The sequence below is a fragment of the Mustelus asterias genome, chromosome 7 (genome assembly GCF_964213995.1).
Source record: "Mustelus asterias chromosome 7, sMusAst1.hap1.1, whole genome shotgun sequence".
NCBI lineage: Eukaryota > Metazoa > Chordata > Chondrichthyes > Carcharhiniformes > Triakidae > Mustelus > Mustelus asterias.
In genome coordinates, this window is record NC_135807.1 from 34299241 (window position 1) to 34311956 (window position 12716).

General features: G+C 45.2%; 1 protein-coding gene across 3 annotated transcripts in view; it reads left to right on the forward strand.

The window, feature by feature from the left end:
- Positions 1-12716, forward strand: part of LOC144496069 (corticotropin-releasing factor receptor 2-like) — a 254440-nt gene that overhangs the window by 153537 nt on the left and 88187 nt on the right. For all 3 annotated transcript variants that reach the window (XM_078217024.1, XM_078217026.1, XM_078217027.1), the window contains one exon: positions 7622-7707. In XM_078217024.1, the coding sequence (XP_078073150.1) occupies positions 7622-7707 (86 nt within the window). The remainder of the gene's footprint in view (positions 1-7621; positions 7708-12716) is intronic.

The following is a 12716-nucleotide window of genomic DNA, read 5'->3' on the forward strand; positions in this document are numbered from 1 at the left end:
AGAGCAGGGACTGTAGGGCAGATGAGCAAACTGACGATAGCACCATCGTACAAGGAGCCATTCAAGTGCGGGGGGGGCAGAAATGTAGTCATAATCAGGGATAGTATAGCTGGGGCATAGACACTGTTCTCTGTGACCAGGATTGAGAGTCCTGTAGATTGTGTTGCCTACCTGGTGCCAGGGTTCGGAATATCTCATCTGGGAACTTGGAGTAGGAGGGTAATGATCTAATTGTTGTGGTCCAGGTTGGCAATAACGATAGAGGGTCTGCTGAGGGAATATATGCAGTTAGGGGCTAAATTAAAAAGCAGAACCAAAAAGACGATAATCTCCAATTACTACCTGAGCCACAAGCTAATTGGCACAGGATCAACAAGATTAAAGAGGTAAATGCATGGCTCAAAGGTTTAAAGTTTTTTTTAAGTTTAATTATTAGTCACAAGTAAGGCTTACATTAACATTGCAATGAAGTTACTGTGAAATTCCCCTAGTCGCCACATCTGGCGCCTGTTCAGGTCAATGCACCTAACCAGCACGTCTTTCAGACTGTGGGACGGAACCGGAGGAACGGGGAGAATGTGCAAACTCCACATAGACAGTGATTCAAGCCGGGAATCAAACGCAGGTCCCTGGCGCTGTGAGGCAGCAGTGCTAACCACTGTGCCACCGTACCACCTCTCTAGGTTAGTGTGGGAGAAATGGGTTTGAATTGATGGGACATTGGTGCCAGGGGAAGGAGAGGGGTGTTCCAATGGAATAGTCTTCAGCTGAATCTTTCTGGGTCCAAATTCCTGGCGAATCGCATAACTACAAATAGGGCTTTAAACTAAATATTGGGGAGGGTGGGGGAGTTCGGTTGCATGGAAAATTAGAAAATCAAAGTGAAAGGAGAAGATAGGAGTGCAGGTAAGTGCTGAGGAAGATCGTTATCAGAAAATAAAAGGAAAGGACAGAATGTGTGAATGTCATTTTGCAACAAGGAATTATACAAGAGTCGGGAAAATTGATAATAGAACGAACTTAGAGGCTTTGTGTCTAAAGCATTTGGAGCAAAATTAATGAGTTAATGGCGCACATAGAGACAAAGCGATATGATTTGTTGGCGATTACTGAGACATGGTTACAAGGAGACCAGCTCTGAGAATTGAATATCCAAGGGTATTCAGTATTTCGGAAGGATAGACAGAAAGGAAAAGGAGGTGGTGTAGCTTTGCTGGTGAAGGAAGTTATCAGTGCTGTATTGAGAAATGATGGAAGCGCTGGAGATCAAGATGTGCGGCGGAATTCTCCCAAAAACATCCCAAGTGTCGGATTTGCATGAAAACTGGAGTAATTCACGCTGGTTTTTTCAGTGGGAGTTCAAAGAAGAATCTCCCACACTCTGTGTGTGCGCTGCACAGGCCACCAGTGTGAATATCATTATAAAGATGGGGGGTGGGGCTATTCCCACTGGAGAGGCTGAAATCAGTGTGCTGAGTCGGCTACTGCGCATGCGCCTGTCAGTGCCGAGATTGCTGCCCTCCCCCCCCCCCCCCCCCCCCCCCCCGACCATTCCCGGGCTAACCCCGAACCAAGACCCCCCCCCCCCACCACCACACCCCCACCCCCCCCCCCCCCAGGTACACCCAAATTTCCAATCATCCCCGTCCCTGCCCACCCCCCGATTCCCCACCCCTACAGTCCTGAACCCCTCTTTCCGCAGACCCAACACCCCTCTGCAGTGCTGCCCCCTGGCTGATTCCCCCCCCCCCGCCCCCCCCAGCCCACCCCGATCACTGGCCTCCTTCCTTTTCCCATGGATCCCAACTGTAGGTTGGCACTGGAACACTCCCCCCACCCCTACCAATCCCCCCTAGGCCATGCCCCCATCAGGCTCTGGCCTCCCATATGCCCTGACTCCTTGGCACTGCCCCATGCCTGATGGGCAGTGCCAAGGTGCCTCCTGGGCATTGGCATTTTGTCCCTTGGGCAGTGCCAGGGGCCCAGACTGGCACTAACAGGTTGCCTCGCATCACCCACTGTGGGATTCTCCCCAGTATATCTGGACGTCCAGGAGGCATTTGATAAGGTGCCTCACAGAAGGTTAATACACAAAGTAAGATTGCATGGGGTTAGGGCTAATTTTTAGCTTGGATAGAAGACTGGCCAACTGATAGACGGCAGAGAGTCAGGATAAATGAGTCTTTGTGGTTGACAAGATTTAACTAGTGGGCTGCCATAGGGTTCAGTCCTCGGACCCCAACTGTTTACAATTTATATTAATGACTTGGATACAGTGATAGAAGGTACCATAGTCAAATTTGCAGATGACACTGAAATAGGTGGGATAGTAAGTTACAAAGAGGAGTAAGAAATTTATAAATGGATGTAGATAGGTAGGTTATGTGAGTGGGCCAAAATGTGGCAGATAGAGTTCAACGTGGATAAATGTGAGGTTATCCATTTTGGTAGGAAAAATGGAAAGACAATTTATTATCTAAATGGAGAGAGACTTCAGGGTGCTTCAGTGCAGAGGGATCTGGGTGTCCTTGTGCACGAGTCACATAAACTTGGTATTTAGGTGGAACAGGTAATAAGGAAACCAAATGGAATTTTGACATTTGTAGCTAAAGGGATAGATTATAAAAGTAAGCAACTGTTGCTGCAACTCACAATTGTTGAGTCCACACCTGGGATACTGTGTACTGTTTTGGTCCCCTTATTTAAGGAAGGATGCAGTGGCATTAAAAGCAGTTCAGAGGAGGTTCAATAGCTTGATTCCAGAGATGAGGGGTTTGTCTTATGAAGAGAGATTGAGCAGTTTAGGCCTATACTGTCTCAAGTTGAGAAGAATGAGAGGAGATCTCATTGAGGGATAGAAGATGCTAAAAGTAGGTGTAGAGCAAATGCTCCCCCTTGTGGGGCAATCTAGAACTAGAGGTCATAGTTTTAGGATAAGGGGTAGCAGATTTGGAACAGGTATGAGGAGGAATTCTCTCAAAGGGTGATGAATCTGTGGAATTCAGTATCTCAGAGTGTGGTGGATGCCGAGACAGTGAGTAAATTTTAGGAGGAGATAGACAGATTTTAATTAGTAACGTGTTGAAGGGTTATAGAGAACGGACAAGATAGTGGAGTTGAGGCTGAGAGAAGATCAGCCATGAATGGCAGAGCAGGCTTGAGGAGTTGAATTGCCTACTCCTGCTCCTCGTTCTTATGTTCTTATGTAAAGGAAATGTTAAGATTTATGTCGGGATTTATTTTCCTTCATACAGAGAATCAGCACATGGGCTAGAAAGTAACAGCTCTGGAAACATTAAAAATGCTTGCCTCAAGTAGCAAGGAGGAATTTGCCAGTGTTGTTCTTGAAATTATTTCAGTTTTGTTCTGAAAGAATTGAACATTAGTACTGGTTGAGGGCGAGTAGTATAGAAGGTTGCATTCGCTAACGGCAGGGTAAACATTATTAGGCCCATAATCTGTTTCTTTGTGAACCTTTATGTTTTGGTTCAGGACTTAACTTTATAGTTTAATACACCAGTGCACTGCTGAGGAAACGCTACAATGCCAAATAACTGGTGGCATTTGAATTAAACTTTAAACTTAGGCCTTGTCTACCAGTCAGGGTGGATCATAAACACACAAATACAGTGTTAGGAGGAGAGCAAGAGGTTTTCCTATTTTCCTGGCCAGCATCCAGCCCTTAAACAATATTTAAAAGACATATTAGCTGATTTTTCAGCTCAGTTCTGTTTGTGGAGTCTTGTGGTATGCATTGGCTGCTTGCTTTTTCCTACAGAATAACACTCACTGCACATCCAAGTATGGGATATGATGTGGAGATGCCGGTGTTGGACTGGGGTGGGCACAGTAAGAAGTCTCACAACACCAGGATAAAGTCCAACAGGTTTATTTGGAATCATGAGCTTTCGGAGCGCTGCCCCTTCCTCAGGTGACTCACCTGATGAAGAAGCAGTGCTCCGAAAGCTCGTGATTCCAAATAAACCTGTTGGACTTTAACCGGAAGTATGAGATATAAAAGATATCATTTCAACACCAGCCAGAATTCTTCAGTCCTGCTGCTGTGAATGGAGATATGGCTGAGCGCCAAATTCTTTGACCTTTCTGGCAATGGCAGCGGGATGTGCGAGACCCGAGAATTCTGGCCACCAGCTTCTCTGCGAATTGACGCCCTCGGTTGGTGGCATGCTTATCTCTGCGACACATCACTCCAGTCAAGGGTGACACCCCAGTACAGAGCTCAGGAAGTGTGGCACTGCTCGAAATGCCAGTTTCTGGATGAAATGTTAAACCGAGGCCCTATCGGCTTACTTGGGTTCATAGAATCCCTACAGTGCAGAAGGAGGCCATTCGGCCCATTGAGTCTGCGCCGACCACAATCCCACCCAGGCCTTATACCCATAAACCCATGCCTTTACCCCAGCTATTCCCCCTGACACTAAAGGGCAATTTAGCATGGCGAATCCACCTAACCCGCACGTCTTTGGACTGTGGGAGGAAACCAGAGCACCCAGAGGAAACCCACACAGACCCGGGGAGAATGTGCAAACTCCACACAGACAGCGACCCAAGCCGGGAATCGAACCCTGGTCCCTGGCGCTGTGAGGCAGCAGTGCTAACCACTGTGCTACCGTGCCGTACTTTGAATACAGATGGGTATTTTGAAATTGACATGAGCTGTCGCATTGTATTTTTAAAGGGCCTGTTCCTGTGCTGTAATTTTCTTTGTTCTTATATTATGGTATGGGCAGCTAAAATTCTGGTCACCTGGCTTGAGAGCAAGCTCGATTGCCCTTTCATGATTTATTTAAATATGGCAGGCAGGCTGTCACGTGGGGGAACAGCTTGCGGGTGTGCTGCACCCTCCTTGTATTTTACATGCACCCCCAATCAAAACACAACCTGTGGGGAGCCATAAAACCCAGTCCAGCTCACTAACACACGGGGCACCGTGCCCAGGTCACTGGGCAGCCATTGCTCCTTCATCTTAAGTGACTGTTTCAAATGTTGTGGTCCTAAACAAGTATCTGCCGTTGGATTCATTTTGTATCCTGGTTATCAATCACCTCAGCTGGCAGTCTCTGCTGCTACCAAGTTAGGCACCAATTCAATCAAGGTGCGGATGCCACAGCACAGCATGCTGATGGTTTTTAATGTTTGAAGATACCTCCCCACTACACCCACCCAGGGACACTAACAGTTGAGCCCCTTTATTTGCAATCACTCATCCTAAATTACTTTATTCTCCAGTGACCATGTGATCTACCTTCAATGAAGCAGTGACTGGCTGTCCATCATCAGCTAAGGACAAAATAGAATTTAGGTTTAACTTTGACACACATTCGACAAAGCTTATTTGACATTACGGATGAGTAAAAGTCTTATTCAATAGAAAATTGTATTTAATTGCATATGGGTCACTGAAGTGGGACCTTGTAGAACTGTGCAGGTTGTGTACACTGACAGATATAGCCTACAGCCACTACGTTTGATGCATTGTGAAGTGTTCCATTGATCTATTACCATGTTTTATACTTTTACTGGCAGACTGAGTTTAAAGGAATGCTATGACATTTTCCCCCATTTCTGTGAAGAGTAGTGTTTTATTTCCTCTTCCTGCCTCCTGATGGGCTAGAGATCTAAAGCTGCTGGTTGTCAGCTTGACATCCAAATGACAACTCGCAATAAGTGAATCTTGATGGTACGCACCAGCACCCATAGATGAATTTATTCTCGTCCGATGATCCTGTTCCTGCTCTGACCAAGATTGCAAGAAGTTACGAAGGGTTGTGAATGAAGCCCGGTCCATCACGCAAACCAACCTCCCATCTATTGACTCTGTCTACATTTCCCGCTGCCCTGGAAAAGCAGCCAGCATAATCAAGGATCCCGTGCACTCTGCACACACTTTCTTCCACTTTGTTCCCAGTGGGGGAAAAGATACAAAAGTCTAAGTACCAACCAACTCAAGAACAACTTCTTCTCTACTGCCATCAGACTTTTGAATCGTCCTACCTTATATTAAGTTGATCTTTCTCTACACCCTAGCTACAGCTGTAACACTATATCCTGCACCCTCTCCTTTCCTTCTCCCCTATGCACTCTATGAAGGGTATGCTTTGTCTGTGTGGCGCGCAAGAAACAATACTTTTCACTGTATCCCAGTACATGTGACTATAATAAATCGAATTAAAAATAAGATGAGATTTACTCTTTCCAGGGAGAAGTGTTAGATGATAATCAAGGGTGAGAAAACCTGGCTGAATTATTGGCTAGGGACCATTATAGAACCTGTCCAATTTTCATTCCATCAATGGAACTAAAATTAAGCAGATTCTATAAAAGGTAGGGCTATCAAGTTACCAAGATAGTGAAGTTGAAAGTGACCTCATTTGCAACCTTTATACAGTCAGTCACCATGTTGCTCCAAAGAGAAACCTATGGAAATCTCCCAAGCAGCAACATGCTGCTGCCAATCATTTTATCTTGGCTGCCGTAACCTTTTAGCACTTGGATGGAGTCAACCCTTCTTCAATGTACCATCACACTCCTCTATTGCAGCAGGGTTTGTAATGTTCTCAAAGCGTGAAATAATTTAACATTTACTGTAAATCAGCAGTGCAGTCTACTGCGAGAAACAGGAACAGTTTAACACATGTTCTCGGAGAAATGCAATGCCAGGGTGAAAATTCTGTTCAGCTCAAGATTTCTTCTTTGAGTTTTAGAAAGGTTAAGAAGTTTGATTTTGTTTTGTTACAGCTATCTGTTTGTTCATTTGCAAAATAAATAAGTTCACACTGGGAGATCTAAGAGAAGGATCAAGGTCCAAGGTTGTAAAGAGCGGAAGGGAAGATGGAGTGCAAATCTGTTTTGGGCACCACCCTTCCCCGCAGGGTGCGTTTTGAGTGAGGGTGCATGTAAAATACACGGAGTGGCCAGCCGATCGCCAAGTTGTTCCCCCCCCATGTGACAACCCGTCTGCCGCACTGAAATAAATAATAAAAGGGCAATGAGAAATGGCTTGATTCAGTGAATTGGTCGCATTTTCACATTCTTGATGTTTCTCTGGAAAGGACAATTGAGTAGAGGGTGATGGGATCTTCCGATTCACTATCGCCCATATTTTTCTGAATGATTAGGCAAACCATATGGATGAGACATTAAACCGAGGCCTCGTTCGGCCTCACAGATGTACATAAAATATTCCATTGAAAAAAACACGGGGCAGGATTTCATGGCCTCGCTCGACCGAGACCCAAAATTCCTGCCCGAGGTCAACAGACATTTCCGTTATCCGCCCCTCGCCCACTCCGATTCAGGGACGGTCGAGGTGGTAGAATTCCAGCACATGGTTCTGATTTGATCAACATTAATCCGTCGACAGATGCCCAAAGCAGATGACCTGGTGATTTATTTCATTGCTGTTTGTTGGAGCTTCCTTTGTGCAAGTCTGCTGTTCTGTGTCTTACATCAGAATAGTAAATATGCTTCAAAAGTTTAAAATTATAAAAAAAACATTCTTTTCCTGTCGTAACGAATCTTTTTTTGCTTTGGAACCAATTTATTTCCACTGAGATTTCACGGCTAAGACCTGACCAAGTGTTTTCTTTTGCTTTTACAGGGAGCGTATACAGAGAGTGCACTGGAAATGGAACATGGGCTCCTCGAATCAATTATTCCCACTGTGAGCCAATCATAAATGGAAAGGTTAGTCTGGGCTGCCCGCTATAAAATGGCATTGGTAATTGTAGCACTGTCTTTATTCTCAACCCATATGTGTCTATTTCTTTTTCTGTGAAAGAGTGCATATCACTTTTGTAATTTTATTCTCCAGACCACCTGAAGGACATGCACAAACATATATTAAAATGGAGGGAGTTGGCTGTCCCGCCCCCCAACCTTTAACTATTCCACACTTCAGCTGACTGCTAACTGAAGAGGAATTTAGTGCTTCCCCCCACGACACTTGTCCACCTCTCATTTTTCCACCTCGCAATGCAGAAGTGCTGAGATGGACAATCGTTTATAAGAACCAGGAATTACTGGACAGAAAAAAATGACCAAAGTTCATCGAGTTTCTCTTCTACCATTTTGGTTATTCCAATGATACGAAGATAATGCTGATGCCGATTAATTATTTGGCACGGTGGTTAGCACTGCTGTCTCACAGCGCCAGGGACCTGGGTTCGATTCCCGGCTTGGGTCACTGTCTGTGTGGAGTCTGCACATTCTCCCTGTGTCTGCGTGGGTTTCCTCCAGGTGCTCCGGTTTCCTCCCACAGTCCAAAAGACGTGCTGGTTGGGTGTATTGGCCATGCTAAATTCTCCCTCGGTGTACCCGAACAGGCACCAGAGTGTGGCGATTAGGGAATAGTCACTTTATTGCAGTGTTAATGTAAGCCTACTTGTGACATTAATAAATAAACTTTAAACTTAAACATTTTACTCAATCTCTATCAATTAGCCTACAGATTCAAATTTGACAAGAGAGAGGCCTCAGTCATGGAGAGCTTTGGAAACTATAGGACCAAAACCTGCCTCCCAGGCATGCTGTAGTTGCCACGTGTCATTTTTCAAATTACTCAAAGACTGTATCCCAAAATATTATTTTCTGGAAGAAATCTATCTGATGATGCCAATCTTTCATGATTAGGTCTGTCTTTCAAATGAAAAGCCGAACTTTTGAGAAATACGTTTCAGACCCGCAAGCTATCTTGCTTCCATGGATTATGTGTTGCTGTGTGTGTCTGAGATAAAGTCCCTTGAGCATCACAGATTTTAAACAGTTATTAAAAAGAAGATAGACACAACCTTGAGAAAATCCATGTTTGTTCACCTGAACTAACGCAGTATCAAACACCCTATTATTTATACTGATTATTATCTGTGATCTAGGGTGGGATTTTCTAAGACCCTATCCCTGCGATCAGACTGGCAATGGGAGAGTATGAAATCCGGTGGCATGGAAGGGGGTGCTATGCTATCTTCTATCGGATTCTGCTGCTATTTTCCCATTGGAGGGGGAGGTGGTTAACCCACCCCTGGGCTAATTGAGGCCCTGAAGTGATTAATTAATGACCATTTGAGGGCTTCCTCCCACCTTTTACCTATTTTACCTGGCAGTCTTGGGCCAGAGGAGTGTGGTCCTATCATTTGACACCCTGTACAGAACAGAGGTACCTCCCCGCCAGCTCCAAACCACAATACTCCCCCTCCCACTCTGTTCCATGAACACACCCCATCCATCACCCCTACTCCCTTGTCTGAGCCTGCCAAATTGGTCCTGGTGAAACCACCCCACCCCTCCTCCCCACCCATTCCCAAACTTACCTGTGTGTCTGCAGTTCCAGTAGTGGCCACCATCCATCATTCCCAGTGGTGCTGTTGAGAGCAGAAATCTGTCAGCCATTTGACTGGGGCTTCCAGGACAAGTGGTGGCAGGCTCCACTCTCAAATTTTAGGCCTCGGGGTGGGGGGCCGGGTGGGGGGTGGGGGGGGGGGGGTGCGGGGAGCTCACACCATCGCATAAAATTTCACACACAGATTCTAAGGGCTCAATTTTAATCAGAAAATCAAGCAGCTTTAGGTTAGGTAGGGAGGGATAAAGTCTGAAAGATCTATTCCCTGGACCAATCCCAGGCCCAACCTACTTACTTCCACCTGTTATTGAGGTCCGTACATGGTTCAACGCTTAAGCCGCTGGAAGAAGGCCGGCTGAAACTTTAAATATGATCAAAAGGCTGTGAGCTTGATTGCCATTCAGTTTTACGACTTGAATTCCTTTCGAAAAGATTTCTGAATTGCAGCATGTTGCATCGAGATCAGCATTTGGTGGATTATGGGGGAGACAGTGGTGCAATGGTCATATCACTGGGCTAAAAATTCAGAGCCCAAGCCAACGCCCTAAGGACTGAGGACACTGTTTAAATCTAGTCTCTGTAATAGTGAGCAAGAAAGCATTGTCGACCCTTGTAAAAACTCATCTGGTTCACTAGCGCCCTTTAGGGAAGCAAATCTGCCATCTGGTTTGGCCTACATGTGATTCCAGATCCACAGCAATGTGATTGCCTCTTAACTGCTCTCTGAAACTGCCCAGCAGGTCACCCAATTCAAAGGCAATTAGTGATTAGCAACAAATGCTAGCCTTGCCAGCAACACCCACATTCCATGAAAGAATTATTATTTTTTAAATGAGGTAATAAGTGCCTTCACACCCAGCGTCTGGATGTAGGTGACTGCCTAAAACATTTCTGTGGTTCAGAAGCCCCTGTCCCACCAACAAAACAAACAGTCGCAACCCTCGAGGCCTCTGACCTCCTCCTTGCCACACCAACCAGGCTTCCGACTGTGCCCCCGCACCCCCACAAAACCACTCGGCCCACAATTGGTTCTCTCCCCCACCTCCACACCAACAGGCCTCTCATTCCTTTCAGCCATAATCCCTAACCCATCAGCAGTGACCCAATCCACCCCACCACTAGGTCTCTGATTTGGCAGCCCACCTAACTGACACTCCTTTCTTTGGCATTGACCAATGCACCCCCTCCCATCAACTGGGATCAGATCCCCTTTGGTTTAAGTAAGCAAACATCCCCAAGGACAGGAAAGGCCCTACATGAGCGCTGGTCCTTTTTGTTATTTTCAGATGAGGGGTTTGAAGCTGACAGCACTCATGGGTTCAGGAGATGTTTGCAAGTAGCTCTGGAGAGAAAAAGAGATTAAGGAATTTGGCAGGAATGTTGATGTGAAATTTCGTCAGCGGTTCCTCTGCTTTCTCACTATAACCTCAGCAGAACGTCAGCCCTGGGAGCAGCAACGTAAATGTTCTTTGAGACGGTTTGTGTTGCAAGTATATAAGTAACCCTGCAAAAAATGCTGTGGTATTATTTTTATCTTGTCACAATTTGGTTTTAACGTGCTGTACTTATACATGTAGGATATAATACATTTGAAAAAGTGAGTACTTTACAATTTAATGATGCCAGAAAATTGGTGGAAGCTATTCTATTTGGTGGGACTTTGTGACTGTACAGTTACAACTGTACAGCTATTAGTAATGCCACTGATGCTTTACCAAGTACTATTAAGATTAATTGACATTTAGAGATTATTGAGTTGCTTAAGGAAATGGTTGTTCTTGCTGCTAACTTTCATCAGCTTCCACTAAGCCTACTACATAAGATTGACGAACTTTGCTGTAATTCTCCTCCAACTTTAGCAGCATAAACGTGTTCTTGTTTCTTAATACTGTTACAGACAGGAGAGGGTGAATTTAAACGGCACTAATTTCTCCTCTTACCACCTGTCCATACATTAAGGTATTTTGATATAAACGATGGCATATTTCCCAACCCCTCGGTTTTGGCGTGATCCAATTTTCTATCACTAAGCCCACAGCAGTCACAAGATGGGATGAACTCAAAGGGTTAGTTTATTTTCACGCACTCAAAAGATGGGAAGAGGGTCAGAATATTGCCTCCTTTGCATTCATATAGGAAAACGATAAAGAAAAGAAAGGTTTACGGGGCAAAGACCACAGAGAAAAGAAATCTTGGCCGCGATTCTCCTGATAAAAATCTTAAGCGCTGGTGGCGCTGCTGAGGTGGGATTTAACCACTTAAAAAGGAAGAAAAACGTCCCACCATGAATCACACTGGGCCAAAGGCACCAGGCATGTGAGGCTCCTGAATTGGCAATCAGCTATTCAGCTGACATTCGAGAACACTTCCGGTTTTTCTTTCTCAGTATAACTGAAGGAAGAATAACCTAGTCTCACATTAATGCAGGAATCATTTCATGTTAGATCTTTTATGAGACCAATCTTTTGGCGTTATAACTGTGGATTTATCTCTGACAGTTTCTACTCCGGCAAGAACCCAGAAAAAAATCATTGAAGTCTGTAACTGAAGTGCCCCAAAAATTTAGTTCACCACAAGACTAATTAGATGCTCCATGCAGTGTCCATTTAAAATAAGTGATATAACAGAATCAAATCTTTCACACAATGCCATGATAACAAAATGAGGATTGGTTCTGAAATTGTAACTACAGCAGGAGCAACAGAGTGGTGCAGTACACTTGAGTTTTGAGCTTGAATGCAATAAAGCAGATGGATATAGATCAGCACATATAAAGCATCTCAAGTTTCCAATCACATCTAATCATTGGAAGGTAAACACTCCCCACACAGCGAGGGGGAGTTACCACAATAGCAGCCCTTGCATACCTCCTATTCACCAGCTGCCTACTTTCTCATAGAATCATAGAATCCCTACTGTGCAGAAGAGGCCATTCGACCCATCGAGTCTGCACCTACTCTCTGATGGAGTATCTTACCTAGGCCCTCTCCCCCGCCCTATCCCAGTAAATCCACACATTTCCCACAGCTAATCCATCTAACCTACACATCTTGGGACACTAAGGGGCAATTTTGCATGGCCAATTCACCTAACCTGCACAGCTTTGGACTGTGGGAGGAAACCGGAGCACTTGGAAGAAACCCACGCAGGCACAGGGAGGACGTGTAAACTCCACACAGTCACCCAAGACTGAAATTGAACCTGGGTCCCTGGCACTGTGAGGCAACAGTGCTAACCACTGTGCCACCGTGCCACCCACTTGGTCTAGTTAGTGGCAAGCTTACCTCTGAGTCAGCAAGGATTCTTGGTTCCATACTCGAGGCTGACACTTTATTGCGTCACTAAGGCAGAATCGTGT